Below are 20056 nucleotides of genomic sequence, written 5' to 3'. Positions count from 1 at the left end.
TCACACATAGCAAGCCCCTCGATCCCCTACTGACGGAATTGTCACACCTTCTACTGTTTTGAAACGATGAGTCAAACGGCCTTGCTTGCTGTGGTGGTATGTCATCATTGTTTCTGCCAATTTGTGGTAACTTTTGTTATGGGAGGGAATTGGACAAAATCTGAGACGTGCGCATTGATGTGATTCTCTAAACAGCTATTCTTGGTGCACAGAGGAACGTTATACCAGTACTGCAGTATCATTGGGTTCCGCTGTAGCCCAAAAAGTGATAATTTCCTTCTGGTGGATGAGTCAATGTTGAAAAACCGGTTCTGAAGTATCAGAAACAGATCATCACAATCACAGCTGATTCAACAGTTTAGATATTTCCACGAAAATAGTTAAGGTGAAAACAAGAAAGTACAGATAGATCATATCCAGGAGAAATTCGAATATTGATTTTTCATTTTGGTGTCGACGCAACGATGGCTATAGTGAGTATTATGAATTGAACCTTTTCAAGCTTATTATAAAAGCGGATTTTGTTTTCTTTAATAAAATTTCAGATGATGAAAGCAACTAAATGTCCAACAGACGAATTATCTCTGAAGAATAGAGCTATCGTAAACAGTACGGATTTCCCGGAGGATATCAAGTATGTATAACTCACTAGGCCGCGTTCGCAACCCCTAAGCGCAGAACATCCTAATCAATAGTTTATAATACCGAAATGTAATGAATTTCTAACACAAATTTGTAAATGAACTTGAACGGTTACGCAAGTATCGATCATTGATCATCAGAACCCATTTAAACTGAACATAAAGGCGAATTAGATTATTCGGTGATATGAAGTCAATGTTAAATATTGACCCAATCTATGTTATAACATTCGCTGCTTTGAAAAATTCATCTCTCAACTGAATATTTATGACCTATAAACGGTGTATTGATACCGATGCTTCTGAAGGCAATGTTGTGAAATCCATTAGAGGGAAAGGATTGTTTTAAACGATGTGATCCTTTTTTTGTTTGTTGTTATTTTCGATTTAAACATCGAACTGTTTAAGGAAAGCTCCGTGAAGTGTAAGGGACGAACAAGAGCCGCACTTCACTTGCGTGATGTTTAGGATTGGGTGCTTTTAATGATCGAGTGTTGTTCTTATTTTCAACGATGTCTTTACGCCAAGCTGCCGTGTCGTGTCCAATGTGCTAACAAGATATCTCTGTGCAATCACTCAGGTGCAGTAGTAGGGGGTTTATATTTGGATTCGCAAGATGTGTATGTATATGGGAGAAACAAAACAATGTTAAATAAAACAATGTGGGTTATATCTTTGAAGTTGACGTAGGACTAACGTTGACTTAGTAATAAATGTGTAACAAGCATATAAATCTTAGACATTTCATCTTTCGAATAAAGTGATTATCATAGCACTTCGGAAAATAATTATTAACGCTCAAAGGGAGAATCGATTCCTTCTCGGAAATACCCAGCGCAAATAGTAACCATTCTCCAAGCCCCGACAATTGGAACCATCTTTAATTCGGGGCAGGATTATTAACACTTGAGAAGGAATGGATTCCTCCTCGGAATAACACAGTAAAAATAAGACACCTTTCCCAATAACGACAATCGATTGTAGCATTTGTAAACAAATATTGATATGTAATATAATATCCACTACACCATATCTTATCGTGTTCTTCACTATCAAATCCATAGTCAATGTCACCCATCGGTATCGAATTATCATCGATACCTCGGATTTCGCTAAATGCTCCGTTAGGGAATTGAAAAACGACAAACGAGAGAAAGAGATGTTGGAGGTTGAAAGGAGATTGGCAGAAAACATGTGCATTTTATCTTTCGAATAATGAGATTATCATACTTTTGCCAGAAAGAGATTATCAATGCTCAAAAGAGAAATAGAGTCTTCCGACGAAATGCCTAGCGCAAGTTAGAATCGACTATCGATTGCGGCATTCGTACACAAATAATTTTATAACGCAGCTTTCATCAAGGTGATTTCTGCGATATGCAGATATATCCACTATCATATATTTCGTATTCGTCATTATCAAGTCCATAGTCAATGGCGCCCATCGGTATCGAATGTTCATCGCCACCACCATTTTCGCAAAATGCTTCTTTCAGTTCGGCCTGCAAAAACTTTTCTGAACTCTAATCCATAAATTTGGTGTCCCTGAAAAGGCCCGTTGATTATATGCTAAAGTACTAAGATAATAATGATGAAAGCGGAAGCGCGGCTGGTTAAGCACACTCTCCTCGGAAAGGAAGCGACATGTTTTATAGCCATCCGTTCGGTTCAACTGCAGAAGAGAAATGAGATTGGAAAAGAAGACCATAATGCATAGGCGTCTGAGTGCGACCGTCCTCATCTCACATCGCCGCATCAACTGAAGGGATTTCCAGAGCGTATGCGAGTTTATATACGGTTTCAATAACCTGTTTTCTAAGCAATTTTAAATCTATTGAAACAAGTTTTCGGGTCAATAATTAACAATCATATAACTCATGGCCATTTTGTCCTTCGAATGAAATGATTATCATACCACTCCGTTCAGTCGGAAAAGAGGTATTAAAGCTCAAAACCTTGCAGTCCAGCGTCACTCTTTTGTTTTCGAAACTTTGAACATACACCCCGGTACAGAAATGAAAGACGTGGTCCTACGTCAAAATATTCACGGTTTCAAAAGTGATGAAAGTCACTGTAATACAGAATTTAAAAAATCTATTGTGACTTATTTCCATCATTTAATGGGGTAATTCAGAGAACAATCGAAGGGACGCTACACATACAACGTCCCGTCACCGTGAAGTCAACGTAAGGGAATGAAACATCAAATATTTTCTCATGAAAATCGTATGGTCGCATTCACATACACCATCACCGCCAACTTCGACGTCGGCAAGATAAGTCCAAGATAATAGTTGACGGGACTTTGACGGTGATGTATTTGTATCGCACTACATTCTTAGTCCTTAAGGTGGGACCAGAATGCCGCGCTATGCGTCGCGTTGCGACAATTGTGCTTTGACACTTCATTTGAAATATGTGTGTTTCCATTTAGTCGAACACAATAATGCGTTTCGGCATTAGCATCGTTGTACTAAACGCTAACATTTGTTCTAAACTGCTTGCGCCGAACTCGCGATGACAGTGACATGGTGTCGACGTCTGGTGGCAAATTCAAACCAGGACCATAATTTGGATCCCTCGTTAGTATAATCTCTATCAGATTAGAAGACACGAAGCCGGTTTTTAAATACTAAAATTTCAATGAAAATTTTCACATCATGTTATTTGATTACTTGAAACACGTGTTTCTGACTTTTATTCAACCATATGGCTAAACAATTCCAACATTGTTGCTGAATTTTTTCATCATAATATAGAGTTGTCTTCATAAACAATTTTCGTATGAGACTTTTTCACCACCTGCAAACAAAAATGTTTTTCATTTAAATAGAATACTAGTTTGATATGGAAAAGCTAATTTTCATTCATAATTTTAATTTTGAAAACGTGTTCATTCCGACTGAAAATCAGCTATTCTTTCACGCTCCCCTAAATTAGTCAACGAAGCTGAATGCCGCCAGCGCGGATATGTGAATATGTTGTTTTTAAAAACATTCAACCGATCCGTAACAACAACAAGAACAAGATTTTCATTCGAATTTTATTTTGTTTTTGTTTACATGAAAAGTGGTGACGCGAATGCTAGATTGTGACTGCAAATCAACAGGCTGCGTCGGGCGAACGTTTTAGTACAAAACGCAGGCAATGACATCTGATGAGAAGCAACGCACAACGCGGCATTAGGTTCCTGCGGATTGACGCTGAGCTTTTTGTTAGATAAACGTCCCAATCAGTTATAAACTAAGAGAATATGAAAAGAAAAATGTTTGGTTTCGGTTATTTTACAATATGTGCCTACTTCCTAGTCGAATTTCTGACTTTTTTGCTTTTATAATATCCTTCACCCTCGAATAAAACTACCAATTTATCGTTAAAAATCCTTTATTTCGCACCGCTGCACAGTGGGGCCGTTCTGGATAAAAGACGGTCGAAAATCTTTTCTCGTCTTACCTTACATTTTAGAGCTTGTGTGTCTTCAGAAAAGTTGTTCAGAATGTTGTTTTGGGTAATTTGACGGTTTCATTTAAACTCTTCCTAAATTACAGTAAAAATTAAAAAAACTAACTTTTTATACTTACGAGATAGTTGAGTTATGTCTTCAGCAACATTGTATAACTATAAATATCATGAAACTCTTTGATAAGCAGCTTGCGAAAACGAAAATCGAAAAAGGTCCAATTACTATCACCAACTGTAATAAAACTACAGAAAAATGACTCAAATTTGCGGCCTGATAGTGAAATAGAATCAGAAATTGATTTATAAATTAATATAATGTAAATAAACATCAATAGTAGATAAAGTATGAAGAAAACAGAGTAAAATTGAGTAAATTGCGCTGTAAAATTGGTATGAAAAGTGATGTTCCCGAGAGTTCCCGAGTGCAGTTTGCCGTGCACTCCAAACCCTGACGAACAAAATGACGTTGAGTATTGATGCACAGATGTGCACATTTTTGAATAATTTAATGAATAACAGTGACATGTTTTTGCTATGTAACCACTGTACATCGCAATGGTGTCATTTAACACTAATAGTGTCTTCAGCAAAGTTATGTATTTTCATGTTGTCTTAAACCTTGTGGAACATGTTGAGTTGATATAATGTAATTTAAGCATAACTTAAGTTAAAAAACTAGTTTTGAGATAGTCTCCCACAGAAAAAACAGTTACAGTAGAACCCCGATTATCCGCGAAAATGTCAGGCTAGATCAACGCGTATAACGAAAATCGCGGATAACGCAAAAAAGGGCTAAAAATGAGGTACAGACCCAAAAAAAGATATGTTAGCACGGAAGCTATGTTTTATCAATACAGAAATTATTGAACTATCCATCTGTAAGGTCGTGTACATCAGTGATCGGATAATGTGAATGTCATGTGTTCGCGCCCCAACATGTCCTGACATGTCTCCTTTCCGCGCTAAGCGGAAAGTTTTGTAAATATGACGCGAGCAGAAACGCATGCCCCGCCCGCTCGACATCATCACAAGCCAATGCAACGGGAGAGAAAGAGAAGGAATCTCCTTGTATATAGAAAATGTGTGTACATATTATCCTTTAATTTAATTTGATTCTCATTCCATTTCCAACTACCATTGAATAAAGACCATCCGTGTATTTTAACCGTGTGAATAAAGTTGTAAAAAGCCAAAAACATCAACTAGTTCTTTAATTAGCAAATCATCATCCTGATTCCACCGGAGAACCAGCAACCATCCAGAAGGAAGTGCCAAAAAGTGATACAGTCCACTTGTGATCGAGATGGTTCTGTTAACGTGCTTGTGGAACCAATCCGTCCTTTCAAAGGACATGAAAGTGTGCTAGTGTCCTTCCACAAGTGCTTAAGCGGAACACTCGCTCCCCCACCATCATCTGGCACGGCTTTCACACCATGACCAAAACAAAAGAACAAGACTCTACCACTCACTAACAAATTTCGAGAAGTTTTATAGAATTACTAGGGAACTCGCATTCGCGGATAATCCGCAACGCGGATCATCCGCTCGCGGATAATCGAGGTTTTACTGTATATCTCTGAAGGACTGATAGATAGATGTTATGTGTCTTCAGTAAAGTTTCATGAAATTTATAGTTCTACAATGTTGCTGAAGACATAACTCAACTATCCCGTAGGTATAAAAAGTTAGTTTTGACGTAGGATTACGTCTTTCGGGAACATATTGGGGTACAAATTGAAAATCTAAAATCGAGTACATCGTGAAAATTGTCCAATTTCAAACGCTTATTGCTCAGTCATTTCATGATGGATTGATGAAATTTTTGCGTCAACCGATTCCGGCACTCCATAACAATATTTTATATTGAACAAAATAATATATGTCATGAAATTAACTATCGAACAATTGAAAAATTTTAACCCCCATCCTAACGGAAATACCCATTTCTGATTGGTCGAAATTGACGACACATGCGGCGGGTCCCTAACACAGACATCAAAACCAAGCTGCCTGGGAGAAATCGCCATTGCAAATATATGCAAGTTGGGGGCATTTTTGTATTGCAAGTAAGTTGGGTGATACGATTAATTCTAGTGAATGAAATTTAAATTTGGAACTTTAATGTTGGTTGCTTCATATCAATCGTGTATTGTGAAAAATTGGGCACAAGTGTAAGTGTAAAATTGTATTTGGTAGCAGTTGTGTTAAAATGACTCGACTTATTTCAATTTTCCTATATAAGAACCAAGGTGTGTTCCTGCTCGAGAATGGGTCGTTTGGTTCAAGCTGTCTGTTTTGTTGTGTTCATTTTCACCCAAGGAAAGTTTATACGGCGAGAAAAATTGGAAAAGTGAAGAAATATTAGAAAAAGTGATTTCCCATATTATCTACATATTATATTAAATGCTGTTAGTCCAGTAAAAATTCGCATTGGGTTGAACAAACACTCAGAAAGTGAACATTTTAAAAGAAAATTACTTTTTCCATTTCAAATATGTTTTCTCTATGTTAAAGTAATATGTTAACACTGATGAGAAAAATTGATAATTGTGTTCGGTATTGGTAGTTATCTTATATTATATTGGTGAGTTTTTTTTTCCTTTATTTCATCCATACATAACACAGGAGGCATCTCGTCTAGGATCACAGAGGGTTATTTTTATCATATCCCGTTCCACTTCGGCATCTTTTATCTGATACGCACCATCCAACGACTGTTTACTATCCTTCTGTTATCATCGCTCGGTAAACACTGGTGGAATGAACAAACAATACCCAACAACCTAACAAAACGGCCCTTTTCAGGGCCACCAAATCATTATCAAAGAGTTTAACAATGTAATCTTTCAAACATATCCAAAATCAACCGAAAGCCTAACGGAATCCTACGTCAACTATGCGGTCGTGTCTCGGACACAAACCTCCTGTGAGTTTTTTTTAATGTTTACTGTAACTTAGTAAGAGTTCAAATGAAACCGTCAAATTATCCAAAACAACATTCTGAACAACTTTCAACTCAAGCCCTATTTCATCTTTTTCCGTTTTCCCCCTCTCCAAGATTCTTCATTTAGTTCAACAATTAGTTCAACGTATCTCAGGTGTAGGATACTACATCCCACCTATCTATCAAATTTTTATATGTAATACAATCATTAAATTGAAATGTTTTATATAATTTTTTCGGCTCTACTTGCCTGCGTTTCTCTGGAATTTGATTTTTTTAACAATCTGAATTGGATCTACTACCGGTTCAATCTCCTCATCTGCTCTGACACCGCTACTCGATCCAGTCGATCTGCGTCTTCTCCCGTATCGATCTTCTTCAGCTGTGAAACATTTCTTTTCAGCTGTTTATCGGTTGCCGTCGACTGAATGGTTACTTCTGAGTCTGATTTGTTGATCACTGCGGCCAAACATAAGTTCTGATGGACCTCTATCCGTGACAGAGAGATTTGTAGCATGGTAAGCTAGGAGGAATTCTCGAAGCTCCATCTGCTAATATATGCCTAGTTCACTTGTAACCCGGAGTCGTTTAAGAATTATGCGGTTTGGCACTAAACTTTGCCATTTGCTTGTGACCAATACGGAGTTGTGTTTACTAATTTTTAACTCTACAAAATTTGTGGAATTCTTCACATTCCGAACTTGACTGAGGTCCATTGTCATTGTCAGCAATTCTTCAGCTTCTATCGAACAAAATTGTTTGTTTCTCTTCGTCAGTTATCGCACAATCAAGTTTTCGTGCGTACTTAGGCTGATGTCACATTAGGCGGATTCCGCGAGTAAAACCGCAGCGGAGGATCTACAGTGTATTGTGAATGAGCCATATCACAGAGCGGGGCGGTTTTGGAAGCGAATTCATATCGAGAAAAAAACCGTCGCGATATCCGCGGCGGCAAATTCGCCTAATGAGACATCAGTCTAACGCGGATTGTTTCTATGCGGTTTTTTACGAGGTATGTATCCCCCGCGTAAAAAAAACCTGGGTGTAATTCAATATAACAAACCCAGAAGAACAATAATCAAAAGGAAGTGAGATGGAGTGGCCCCACGTCTCTCCGGTTATGTCCACGACATTATCCACCCGTCTTTTATTATTTTTTACTGGAGGAGAGATTCATTCTTATTGGTAACTTTTTTTCAATAAATTTGCGTGAATTCGAGCATTGATTCCGGGTCAGAAGTGGCATCAAAGTGCAGCTCATTTCAAGCCGAATGTGAAGTAGGTATATTTCAGCGGTGAGAGCTGCGTTCCTCGGTGGAAAACTGAAGGTGGAAATTTATTCCGCAACGGTTGCTGTCCAGGGTTACCATATCTACAGAATAATCTGTATTTATACAGATTTTCCAGAATTTTGGAAACCAAGAATCTGTAGATACAGATTACAGATTTTTTTGGTTTTCATACCGATTTACAGATTTTTCAAAATAACGATCCAATATTAGTTATGGTTTGATCTCAATATTATTATTTATTCAACTCACCAATTTTATTCATAAGCATTCGAACCAGTCTGAATGAGAGTCATTTCGGCATTCATATGTAGTACTCCTTTCTCATGTTCAGTATAAGGCGAAAAGATGCAAAAGTATGCCTTACCGGCTAGCTTTACAATAAATAATTAACGCGGTTTATCTTTTTCCTACTAAAGCACAGTGAATGCGAATTTTTACGTGGATACATTTACGGTTAAATTCAATTTTGACATGTGTGTCGTACTGGTCGCAATTATTTTTACTTGAAAAAGCAGTGATGTGTAACTTCTGGAGATTATGAAAGATGAACAAGATTCCTTTATCACTTGTATACTTCTGATAAGTATTTACTAAACAATGTTTTTATGTTCATGTTTAAAAAATATTTATAAATTAAAATATTTTTATTTATAATATATATTTTCTTCGTGTGATATCTTTCGCATGTATCACAAAAATAATTAGTTTGGAGTTTTCCCTTTTTTCTATTTGTTTGAAAATATAGAACAATGTTCTTTACATCTACACAGTGTCACAATACATGGAGTTTTCCATTAATTCTTTCATCAAGCATTGATGACAACTTTTGTTTATACTGAATACCGATATCTATTATCCATAGCAGCACCGTTTTGGTTCGTGAATAAGTTCACATGACATTAAATTCGTTTAGAATAATTCTGAGCTGATACATTTTTGCATAAATTATAATATTACTGTATCTCTTTGCTTTGGTGGTTGGGAGCAGACAAACGACCGCAAAGGGATAAAACAGATTTCGATACAGATTTTCTAAGAAAAAACTCAGATAAAAAGATTTTTTGAGACCAAAAACACAGATTTTATTATGGCAATCCTGTGGTTGTCGATGCCGCCATCCCACCACACTCCCGATTCGTTCCGGATTTTCTGTTGCCATTTTGAGTGTTCTTTGAAGCGCTGTTTTTGGGAGTGTTGGAAATGTAATCTGGCTAAGAGATACTGAAAAACTACTTGAATATACAGTTCAGTGTTTCAGTGTCGCTCCGGGCAGCGAGCTATCAACAGCACATGTTAATTCTGAGAGTTAATTTGGAAATCTTCTCAAATTGGTGTGTTATTACTTGACGAAACGTTCGTGCCCCTGACTCGGTATTAGTATTCATTCAGTTGAGAACTTCCTCGGGAATAATCGACATATCTCTTCCGTATTTGAACTAGCCGTGCCCTCGTACGACATAGATGAAGGTAATCCATCTGTTAGAGGCGAAAGAAGTCTCAAAAACAAAGAAGAAGTAATCCATCTTCCTTGCGCTGTTTGTTGACGTATCGCCAAAACGACTTCGGATTTCTCCTGAAATTATTCTGCAAATCACCTTGATATCTTCTGAAGCAACTTCTACTGAGCTTGTGGTAAGTGCTGTTAATACGCCGATACAAGATCCTTGACATTGAAGTTCGTTATATTGAACATCTCAGGGCAGCTCTTTCCGTGATTTAAGGCGGCGAAGCTCCATAGTTTGCCAGGGTTGTTCATTAGCAGTGGTATGAATCTTTTTGGGAACGTGTCGATCAATGACGTAAGCCAACACATTAGAGAACCTCTACACTGTGCTGTTAGCGTCGTCGTTATTTAAAATTTCGTCCCAGTTGATTTCATTCAATACATTAGAGATGCTCGAAAAGTCAGCTTTGTAAAAATTGTAGCTAACAGACATAGGACAATCTCTCAAAGATGTTTTACTCCTTTCGTACGATATCATTAATGGAGGATGATGCCGTACAACCTTGACTAAAGGGGTCGGCGCTAACACCAGACTAGGAGCTTGGTCTGTAGAACTGACAAAGCACAAGTTCAGAATGCGATTATTTTCATTAGGTTCACTGTTGATCTGTCGAAGAGTGGCAGTACTGTAACTGTCCAGGAGCTCCAAGGCGGTTGAGTTAATCTGTAAGTGCGCGGGATCAGCGAATAGGAACCCATGCGTCGAAAAACGCCAGCTAAGACACGAGAGATTGAAGTCACCAATAGTTATTATTTCGTCGACTGCAGCGGCAAAACCATAGGTTTGATTTGGTCTCCAATCAAAGAAGAATCATCGATACGATCAGGAGGAAAGTACACCACACAGAAGAAGAGCTTATGATCAACGAGTTCGATTTCCACCCAGACCTGTTGTACAGTGCACCAAGTGACCTCGATAATCCGCGCTTTCAGATCCTGTCGAACTGCCAACAAAATGCTACCTCCAGATGCTTTACGACTGTTGTACGGGGAACGATCACATCGGAAAACTTCGTAGTACTGACAGAGAATCTGACTTGAGCGAGCTCTATCGTCTAACTTAGTTTTGGAGAACGCAATGATGTCATACGCGCCATCCGATGATCCACGTTCTGGTAGTAAGCGTGAAGATCGTAAAGTTAAGAGTTGTTTTGTCATACTGGAACATCAGTGCGTCGCTTAGTCTGGATAGTAAGCGACGATCGATCAGATGGAGATAGTCTGAAATCGATTGGTGGAACAGGAGTCGTTGAGGGCAAAACGTTGGGAGACCTCGTCACCAAACCCACATGTAGGTCCCGGCTGCGGGTCGCTGACATAAATGACTCGACTACAGAGGAGGGATCGAGGCCTCCCATAATGCCAATTTCGTTGCGTCCCAGTGTCTAAAGTATATTGTTTTTCCAATCATGAATTTTCTACAGTAGGTTTCATGGGACTTGAAACACTTAGACAACATCACGCCCCAGTTTTCACACATTCTCCTTTACTTTCCAGATATATCGACGTTTCGACCGCACCTGGACAACATTTTATTTTCTCCGTAGAGCGATGCTCGGACATTCCAAATTATTGTATCGGGTTTTCTCTGCTGCAGCGGAAGTGGGCAACTCTGTCAATTAATCAGGTATGTAGAAATACTTCTAAATACTGTCTTTTTCTGATTTTAGTATTTATTCTCCGCAATAGGACATATCGGTTAAACCTTTCCTTTTTGACCGCTCATCTGAAGTTTTGTGCAATGTTACAATCGAGGTCGATTTTCTGCAAAAGAAAACGTAAGTTAATGTCAATATCACTTCAATGTAAATTATATTTTTATAATCGGCCACTTCGTAGGACGACTCTCGAGCCGTACGACAGTGATCAAATGGCGAAGGATTTTATTCTCCAATTTTCTGGTCTGGCGTTGACCGTTGGCCAGCCACTAGTTTTTAGCTTCCAGGATAAGAAACTGCTCGGTTTGTGCGTAAAATCGTTGGAATCGATTGATGCAAATGCTTCCGTGCAAGGCGACAAAGCAAAAATGGAGACGAATAAGACCAATTTTGGGCGTCTCCTGGGAAACACAACGGTCACGTTTGAAAAGGCAGAAAACTCATCGCTCAATCTGGTCGGTAAGGCGAAAGGTAAAATTGTTCGCCAATCGATCATCAATCCGGACTGGGATTTCGGTAAAATGGGCATCGGAGGTTTGGACAACGAATTCAATGCCATTTTCCGGCGTGCTTTCGCATCGCGTGTGTTTCCTCCGGAAATCGTTGAACAGTTGGGATGCAAACACGTCAAAGGTATTCTGTTGTACGGTCCACCCGGTACCGGTAAAACACTGATGGCTCGCCAGATCGGCAACATGTTGAACGCGCGTGAACCAAAGATTGTTAATGGTCCACAAATTTTGGACAAATATGTGGGCGAATCAGAAGCCAACATTCGTCGGCTCTTTGCCGACGCAGAAGAAGAAGAGAAACGCGTAAGTGTTGTGAGGATATCGCTGAATGAGGTTTCCATAAATATGTACTCTGTTTTTAGCTCGGACCCAACAGTGGTTTACATATCATCATCTTCGATGAAATTGATGCCATTTGCAAGGCTCGAGGCAGTGTTGGTGGTAACAGCGGAGTGCACGATACGGTCGTGAATCAACTGTTGGCCAAAATTGATGGCGTAGAACAGTTGAACAACATTCTGGTTATCGGTATGACTAACAGACGCGACATGATCGATGAGGCATTGCTGCGTCCGGGTCGATTGGAGGTACAAATGGAGATTAGTCTTCCGGATGAGAATGGTCGTCATCAAATTTTAAATATTCATACCAAACGTATGCATGACTTTAAGAAGATTAGTCCAGATGTGAATAATAAGGTTTGTTTTTGACAGTTTTGTTCCTTCATCAAATTGTTTTAAGTTCGAATATTGAATTCAGGAATTGGCAGCTCTCACCAAGAACTTCAGTGGGGCCGAGTTGGAAGGATTGGTGCGTGCTGCTCAGTCATCAGCAATGAACCGTCTTGTGAAGGCGTCTTCGAAAGTGGAAGTTGATCCAGAAGCAATGGAGAAACTTATGGTCAATCGTGCTGATTTCATATATGCTCTCGAAAATGACATCAAACCGGTATGTATATAGCTCGAGATATGAAGATACAAATCTAATTTTTTTTTTCGCGCGAAGGCATTTGGAACTGCGCAAGAAGCACTGGAGAACTATTTAGCCCGTGGAATCGTCAACTGGGGTGAACCGGTTGCTCATATTCTGGAAGATGGCTCGTTGTATACGCAACAGGCTCGCGATTCCGAAGGAACTGGTTTGGTTTCGATTCTGCTGGAGGGTCCTCCAAATTCAGGCAAGACTGCACTCGCGGCCCAATTGGCCGGAATGTCTGACTTCCCGTTCGTGAAGGTTTGCTCGCCGGACGAAATGGTCGGATTTACAGAGAATGCGAAATGTTTACAGATCAGAAAGGTAAGATAGTTTTTATTTATATACTGTTTTCTAGTATAACTTGTCTACCCGAATTTTCTAGTTCTTCGACGATGCTTATCGTTCAACGTTGAGCTGTATCTTGGTGGACAATATCGAACGGCTACTGGATTATGGTCCAATTGGACCCCGATATTCTAATTTGACGCTACAGGCTCTGCTTGTGCTGTTGAAGAAGCATCCTCCCCGTGGAAAGAAGTTACTTATTCTGTGTACAACAAGCCGAAGGTATGCATTCCATAGCTCTTCACGAGTACACGAAATTATTTACACATTCTCTTCTTATCGTAATTTTTTTTCCCAACTTTATACCGTGATACGCCCTAATTTAGTTCATATAAGATAGTAGATAGCGTTTGAAAACTCTGAAAATTACAGCTTGTATTAGGGATTGTTAACCGGTTTTACCGATAATACCGGATAATTTTCCATTACCGAATCACCGGTAATTTTACAATCAATAACCGTTAATTACGGTAATTTTATTTTTACACCATAAATAATAATTGACTTCATGCCGCTTTGAAATATTATTCGAGAATCAAACAAGATATAAAAAAACCCAACTGGCAGTGTTACGCCGATTCTACGACCTCCGAACTTCAGTTCAAAAATCGCTGCTCGATCTGAAAACGAAACACAAGATAAGGAATTGGTTGATGTCCTCGAACCAGTTCTGGTCGCTGGTGAACTGCTATGGCACCCTTTATGAGGCTGACGTCAGATTGCAATTTATGCTAGAACATCCATCAGAAATTTCGAAGCAGCTGCTTGAAGCCCTGATTGGAAGGATTGCAGAAAGACGTTTCGTATATGCAGTTTTGTTCTCGTATATGAATAATCATTGTGCTCGAGGTCGTGACACAATTATAGATGACTACGGCGTCTTCTATCAAGCCTGACGGACTCAATTTATCAAGCAGGCATTTGAAATTATTCCTGACTTGATCAAATTTGACGATGATGATATTGATTCAGTAGCTGGACAACAGGAGGGAAAAAATCCACTGAACGATGCGAAACCTGCAGAACAGTTGAACATCAAGGAAAAACTCGAACGACGATTACAACAATTAAGATATCAACGTACAGTCCAAGCTCAACGTCTATTAACGGATTGATGAAAACCCTCGGACAACAATTTTTTAGAACAGAGGGCATCAGAGGCAAATAAATGACAACGGTATTCGATACTCTTCGTACCGTACGCCCAACATAATTGGACTCTGAACGGGAGTTTTCCTCTTCTGTAAACTTTGTTAATGATCTAGCTTAGAAGACGATAAAATTAACTCCTTAAGTATCACTTTAACCAGAAAAAAACCTGCAAAATGTTTTTTTGTAAACTAATAAAAGCCGTTTCTTCAAGAAAATGGTTTATTTTGAAATATGTGTTTTACCTGTTTTACCGGTAATTGATTTTTCATTACCGAATAACCGGTTATTAAAATTTTGGCACGGTAATGCAATCGCTAGCTTGTATGTAAATGATACTCTTAAATGCGCTCCTTTTTTGGAATTTGTTCCATTACTGATAAACATACGGATGAGAACGTTGCCGCACTTATACTACCTATAATGACGGAATACATTTTTTTTAATTCCACTCATCAAATTGTTATAACAATGAATTCTTTTGAATAGTATTTTTGCTCTTTATTTTTGAGACTTTCAGTTTCCTGGGCTGGTTTGTCTCATCAAAAACGGCCTTAACAGTGCCGCGAATTTGCCTAAAACTTGTTTCAATAGCTTAAAAATTGTTCTGAAACAGGCTTTTGAAATCACAAAAATCGATATACAGCCATTCCATGCCAAGCCGATATAATGGTTTCAGATTTTCGTTAAAAGTGGTAGATTAGTTCTTCATCGCAAACAATAAGACTAATATTTTTATTTCTTCGTTAGGGTGAGTGTTGATGAGGGAAGGTGAAACACGGAATTTGGTGTTGTATGACGGAGATTATAATTTTCCTATTTGTTATATACATATAATGAGTTCAATAGTATTTAGATTGTAATATTTTATGAACTCACTTTTAGTTCCTTTTCTGTACTCTTAATCGCCTTGTGTTGTATGTGTTATCAATTCAACAATAAATCCTATTCTCAATTGTTGAATCCAATTCCTTTTAGTGTCTAAATTTTTCAATAGTTTATACGTTACTATAGCAACATTCTATGCGTACTTAATGTGTGTGCACATTCTAGCTTTGCTATGATTCACGAGCGCGCTTGCAGTCATGGGGCTGCTAACAGGTGACCATTTCCATTTTAGGGTGAAACGGGTTTGCTTTTTTCCGAAAATGACTATTTTCAAAAATTCATAACTTTTGAACTACTGGACCGATTCTGACAAACAAAATCCGGTTTTTCCCAAGTTCGATATTTTTTCAAACAAGACTAGCTTATTGGCTTTAATTTGATATGTCGATCATCTGATTCGGTCTAGTAGTTCAAAATTTATGTATTTTTGTGGTGGAAAAAAATGGGTAAAAATTGATTTTTCTGACCATCGGTGAATTTTGAAAAATTATAACTCAAGAACAAAAAGTAACGCTTCTCTGATTTTTGGATATTTTACGTGAACAGCTTTCAAAAGCACTAGCTTTCGAGAAAAAATATAAAAAAATATATATAACCGTGAGTGATTGTTAGCTTGGCGCCTTCTTTTGCAGCGTTTACACTGATGAGCCATCCATCGTTGAAAACGAGCTAAACTCATCCTTCATCTCCCTCGCCTTGCATTGTCACCTAGTGACGTTCAGACGGCGCTTTCAACTGTGGATATATCGAAAGGCGCAGGACCCGATCGCCTACCACCATTGCTATTGAAACGAAGCGCCACATCGTTGTCGCTTCCCGTGCCTCGAAGGTATGGAAAGCCGCATCAATTTCTCCAATCCACAAAAGCGGCAATATCCACAATGTTGCCAACTATCGCCCGATCTCAATATTAAATTGTCCAGGTAGGGTTCTCAAGAAAATGGTTCATGACGTCATTTACCGCTCCGTTCTGCATATTATATCAGTTAGATAGCATGGGTTTATGAAAAGTCGTTCAATTACTACAAACCTGATGACGTTTGTGCATTGACCGATTGGGAAGCTCGAGAAACGGAAGCAGGTCTACAAAGTCTATATAGATTTTGCCAAAGCCTTCGACAAAGTTCCGCACCCGACGGCTGTTGATAAAAAAATAAGGTGATTTTCGTAATCTTTATTTTCTATTTTTCTACATAATCGCCGCAACGTTCGAGGCATTTTTCATATCGTGGCACGAGTTTTTTCTATTCCGAGCGCGAAGTGCGTAGCGTCCAACTTTTTGAAGTTCGATGCAACTACGTCACGAATTTCTTCAGTGTTAGCGAATCGTTGACCGCCGAACGCCTGTTTCATCAGTTTTGGACCGATTATGAACCGCGATTAAGAACAAAAGACCAGGTTTATTGACGAAAGGAGTGTTCCTCATCCACGATAATGCGCGGCTCATTCTGCTCGCGTAACTCAAGAGCAATTGAAAAAATTCCAATGGGCTGTATTCGAGCATCCTCCTTACTTCCCAGACCTCGCCCCTAGCGACTATCACTTATTCCCAGCTATTATTATGGCTACATCGCTGCGTGCGCTTGGCCGGGAGGTGAAAAGTACCTGGTGAACATGGACATGCATGTCAGGAAGCGGAAGTCCCGTCCACTGGTTTCGAAGCTGCAGGCAATGACGCAGCGGCAGTGGCTGAATAAGATGGTCAAGTCGATTTTCCCGGCGAATTGCGACGTGGCGGTGGTAACAGACGACGAGACCTATCTCACCCCGGATGGCAACGACTGGCAGGGCACTTCGTATTTTACTTCCCCCACGAAGGAAGTGAGCTCCGAAGTGAAGTTTGTTCCTCACACCAAGTTCCCCAAGAAGGTGCTGCTGTGGCTTACAATCAGCGAGAAGGGGATGCCAAAGCCGCTCTTCTTTAGCTCCGGACTGGCCGTGAACGGGGAAATTTATAAATATTTAAAGTGCCTGCCGGAAGTTGCGTCGTTCATCAAGAAATACCATAAGGGCGTAGACACGGTGTTCTGACCGGATCTGGCGTCGGCCCACTACTCGAAGCGATCGTTAGAGGAGAAGGAGCAGCTGCATCGATGTGGTACCTAAGTCGGCGAACCAGCCCAACGTCCCCCAGCTGCGTCTCATCGAGAACTTCTGAGCAAACCTGAAGTCTAAGATCTACTCCAACAATTTCGTCGCGAGAACTGAGAAGGAATTGATAAATAAAACGAAGAAAGAACTCAAAAACATGTCTGCAAGCATGTTCTCGTCCGCCATGGCGAATGATACGGTTAACTACCGGAAGGCCGCTCGCAAGGACGCAGAATTTGTTTCCAAGTAAGCTAATATACTTACCTTCTATGGGAAATTTATCAAACTCAATTATCTGTCTGAGTTTTTTTTATCACTACCCGAAAAAAATCCATTTCTTTTAATGCAAACGTTATTCGCCAACAAATGAAGAAGCTTCGAGAACTGTTGCTTTTCCAGCACCTGTTCTGGAATACTTCCTAAGACTTTCTAGTGCAATGTTGAATTCGGAGTTCCATACAATTTGGCTTCCTTTCGGTGGGATATCCGGCTCTCCCCATTTCCACAGCGTCTACTATTTCTACCTATCATATTGCATGTGTTTCCACAAGTGAAATCTATTCAGTGGAATAAAGAACTTATAGGAATAGAGTTATCCTTATTGCGGCCAAGTTCATTTTGTGACAACCGATCGAATTTGCAATTTAACAATTCAAAACAGAGTAGGTACCTGTATTGTTCAGTTTTTATTATTTTCCGGCGATTTTTAATCGTTTGCCAACTTTTTTAAATTGATAACAATTCTGAATAAGGTTGTTAGCCCCTTGCTAAGGAAACAGAAAATATGTGGATGAGAGGTCGACGAATTGCCCAAAAATTATATAATTGAACGTAACTAATAGTACTTATTTGGCAATTTTTTGGACAGGTGAAGTTTTGCAAGTATACACAAACATAATTTATCGAAAGAAATCTGCTAGTAAGGGTGAATTACAGTATTTTATGTCAAGTGAACGGAATTAGGCATGGATTGGTATAACGGAGCATCGCTGTATGTATTTGTCAAAACGTGTACTTTATTTTGTAATACAAACTCTTTCAATCGGTACTCGTAGTATACATTTTGGGTTGTAATGTATATGAAAAATTCAATTAAAATAATTCATCTTCGTGGGGAAGCTTGAATTGAGTCAGTGTAAATCAAAAATCAACATTAAGTATATAATACTCATCATTTATCTTTATAGACAAGTGCTCGAGGACATGGAGATGCTGTCCGCGTTCACAGCGGTTCTCCACGTACCTAACATCTCAAGTTCAAAGCAAGTGATAGCAGTTCTGGAGAAATATAAGGACGTCTTCACTAAATCGGATCTCTCCATTATCCACGAAAAAATGAAGAGACACAAGTAAGTTGGGTTCATCGCCTGCACTGATTTCGAGGTCTTATCACTATCATGTATTTTCAGGGTGTTTGTGGGCATCAAAAAGCTGCTCGATCTGATAGATCTGTCAAGGCACATCGAACCCCAAAAACGTGTGATCAAGTTTTTGGCCAAACTTGAAGAAGAAGGAGCGCTGGATTGTGGAACTACTATTCACTAACTCTTGACAGGAGGGTAGCTATGGACTCCTAGTATTATATCTTTCAACGGCGTATTTTAAGCATAACAGACAAGGAAACACTCAGTCTACTTATCGTCCCATTTGAACAGATTACCAAATGGGTTGTACTCTCACACAGTCTCAATATATAGACAATTATGCAACCAACCTGTACACAGTTGCTCTGCGAACATTATCAATTAAATTTGCCAGTGCTGGTCTACACAGGCATAATTAGGACACATACTCACAGGTTTTCTTCTAAGCTCAATCCTAATAAAGTAACATCAAAATTTAGAGTGAAATCGAATCTTTCAAATAAAATGTTGCTATGCACAGTTGTGTTGCATTTTCGGGTTTTCTAGATAGGACAATGGCCGTTGCCATTATTCTATTCTATGCTTTACTAAGTTGGTTGCGTTGCGTGTAGATAGATCTCAGTGATGTTTTAACACTTGGTACGGTCGCGAGCTGGGAATGGTAAATTCGAGTCGGAAATAAACTGAAGTGAAGTGTTACATCAGAATTTAACTGTTTATTGGTAAAATTTGTTTTGTTATTTATTTATTAAACTATCGCATAAAAAACGGAACCTTCGAATGATGGCGCAAACCTTAGTTACCCTTAAACGTTTGGAGCGAATGGCCAGATACTAAGTCTTCGTTAAAATAGTGGGAACTAGAAATAGAACAGAAAAACACTTCTAGCATTTTGTCAGGGATATTAAGATACATAGGCACTCGAAAAGATTCAAGTTGAGTATACACATTGTGATTCAGAATTGTGCTATTTAGTAACTACAAACAATGCTCTGTTTGAATAAAACATTCCTTCTTCCTCAAGCCGTAGTAATAAACTTGAGGCCTAGGTCCAAATCAAATATTTCTGATATGCGAATATCCATTGAAAGACAAAATAGACAAATTGTTTTCCACAATGCAAGCTTATATGTGTGTGAAAAGGTAGATTAAGCTATATAAATATAGCGTCAAAATGTTCTAAGATTCGATCAACAATAATCTTATCAATACAACCTGTTGTTGAAATTAA

The 20056-nt window shown here is 38.9% G+C and overlaps 1 protein-coding gene across 1 annotated transcript; it reads left to right on the top strand.

The window, feature by feature from the left end:
- Positions 1-111: 111 nt before the first annotated feature.
- LOC129773691 (vesicle-fusing ATPase 1-like) lies at positions 112-20056 on the top strand. The gene is made up of 11 exons (XM_055777337.1): positions 112-473; positions 546-634; positions 11341-11470; positions 11533-11621; positions 11683-12316; positions 12376-12711; positions 12773-12961; positions 13019-13309; positions 13371-13555; positions 18649-18810; positions 18871-20056. The coding sequence occupies exons 1-11, from the start codon at positions 465-467 to the stop codon at positions 19004-19006; spliced, it is 2250 nt and encodes a 749-aa protein (XP_055633312.1). The 5' UTR covers positions 112-464; the 3' UTR covers positions 19007-20056.

The sequence above is a fragment of the Toxorhynchites rutilus genome, chromosome 1, assembly GCF_029784135.1.
Source record: "Toxorhynchites rutilus septentrionalis strain SRP chromosome 1, ASM2978413v1, whole genome shotgun sequence".
In the NCBI taxonomy this organism is placed as follows: Eukaryota; Metazoa; Arthropoda; class Insecta; order Diptera; family Culicidae; genus Toxorhynchites; species Toxorhynchites rutilus.
The sequence above is the reverse complement of the archived record's forward strand: the minus strand, read 5'-3'. Positions and strand labels throughout refer to the sequence as shown.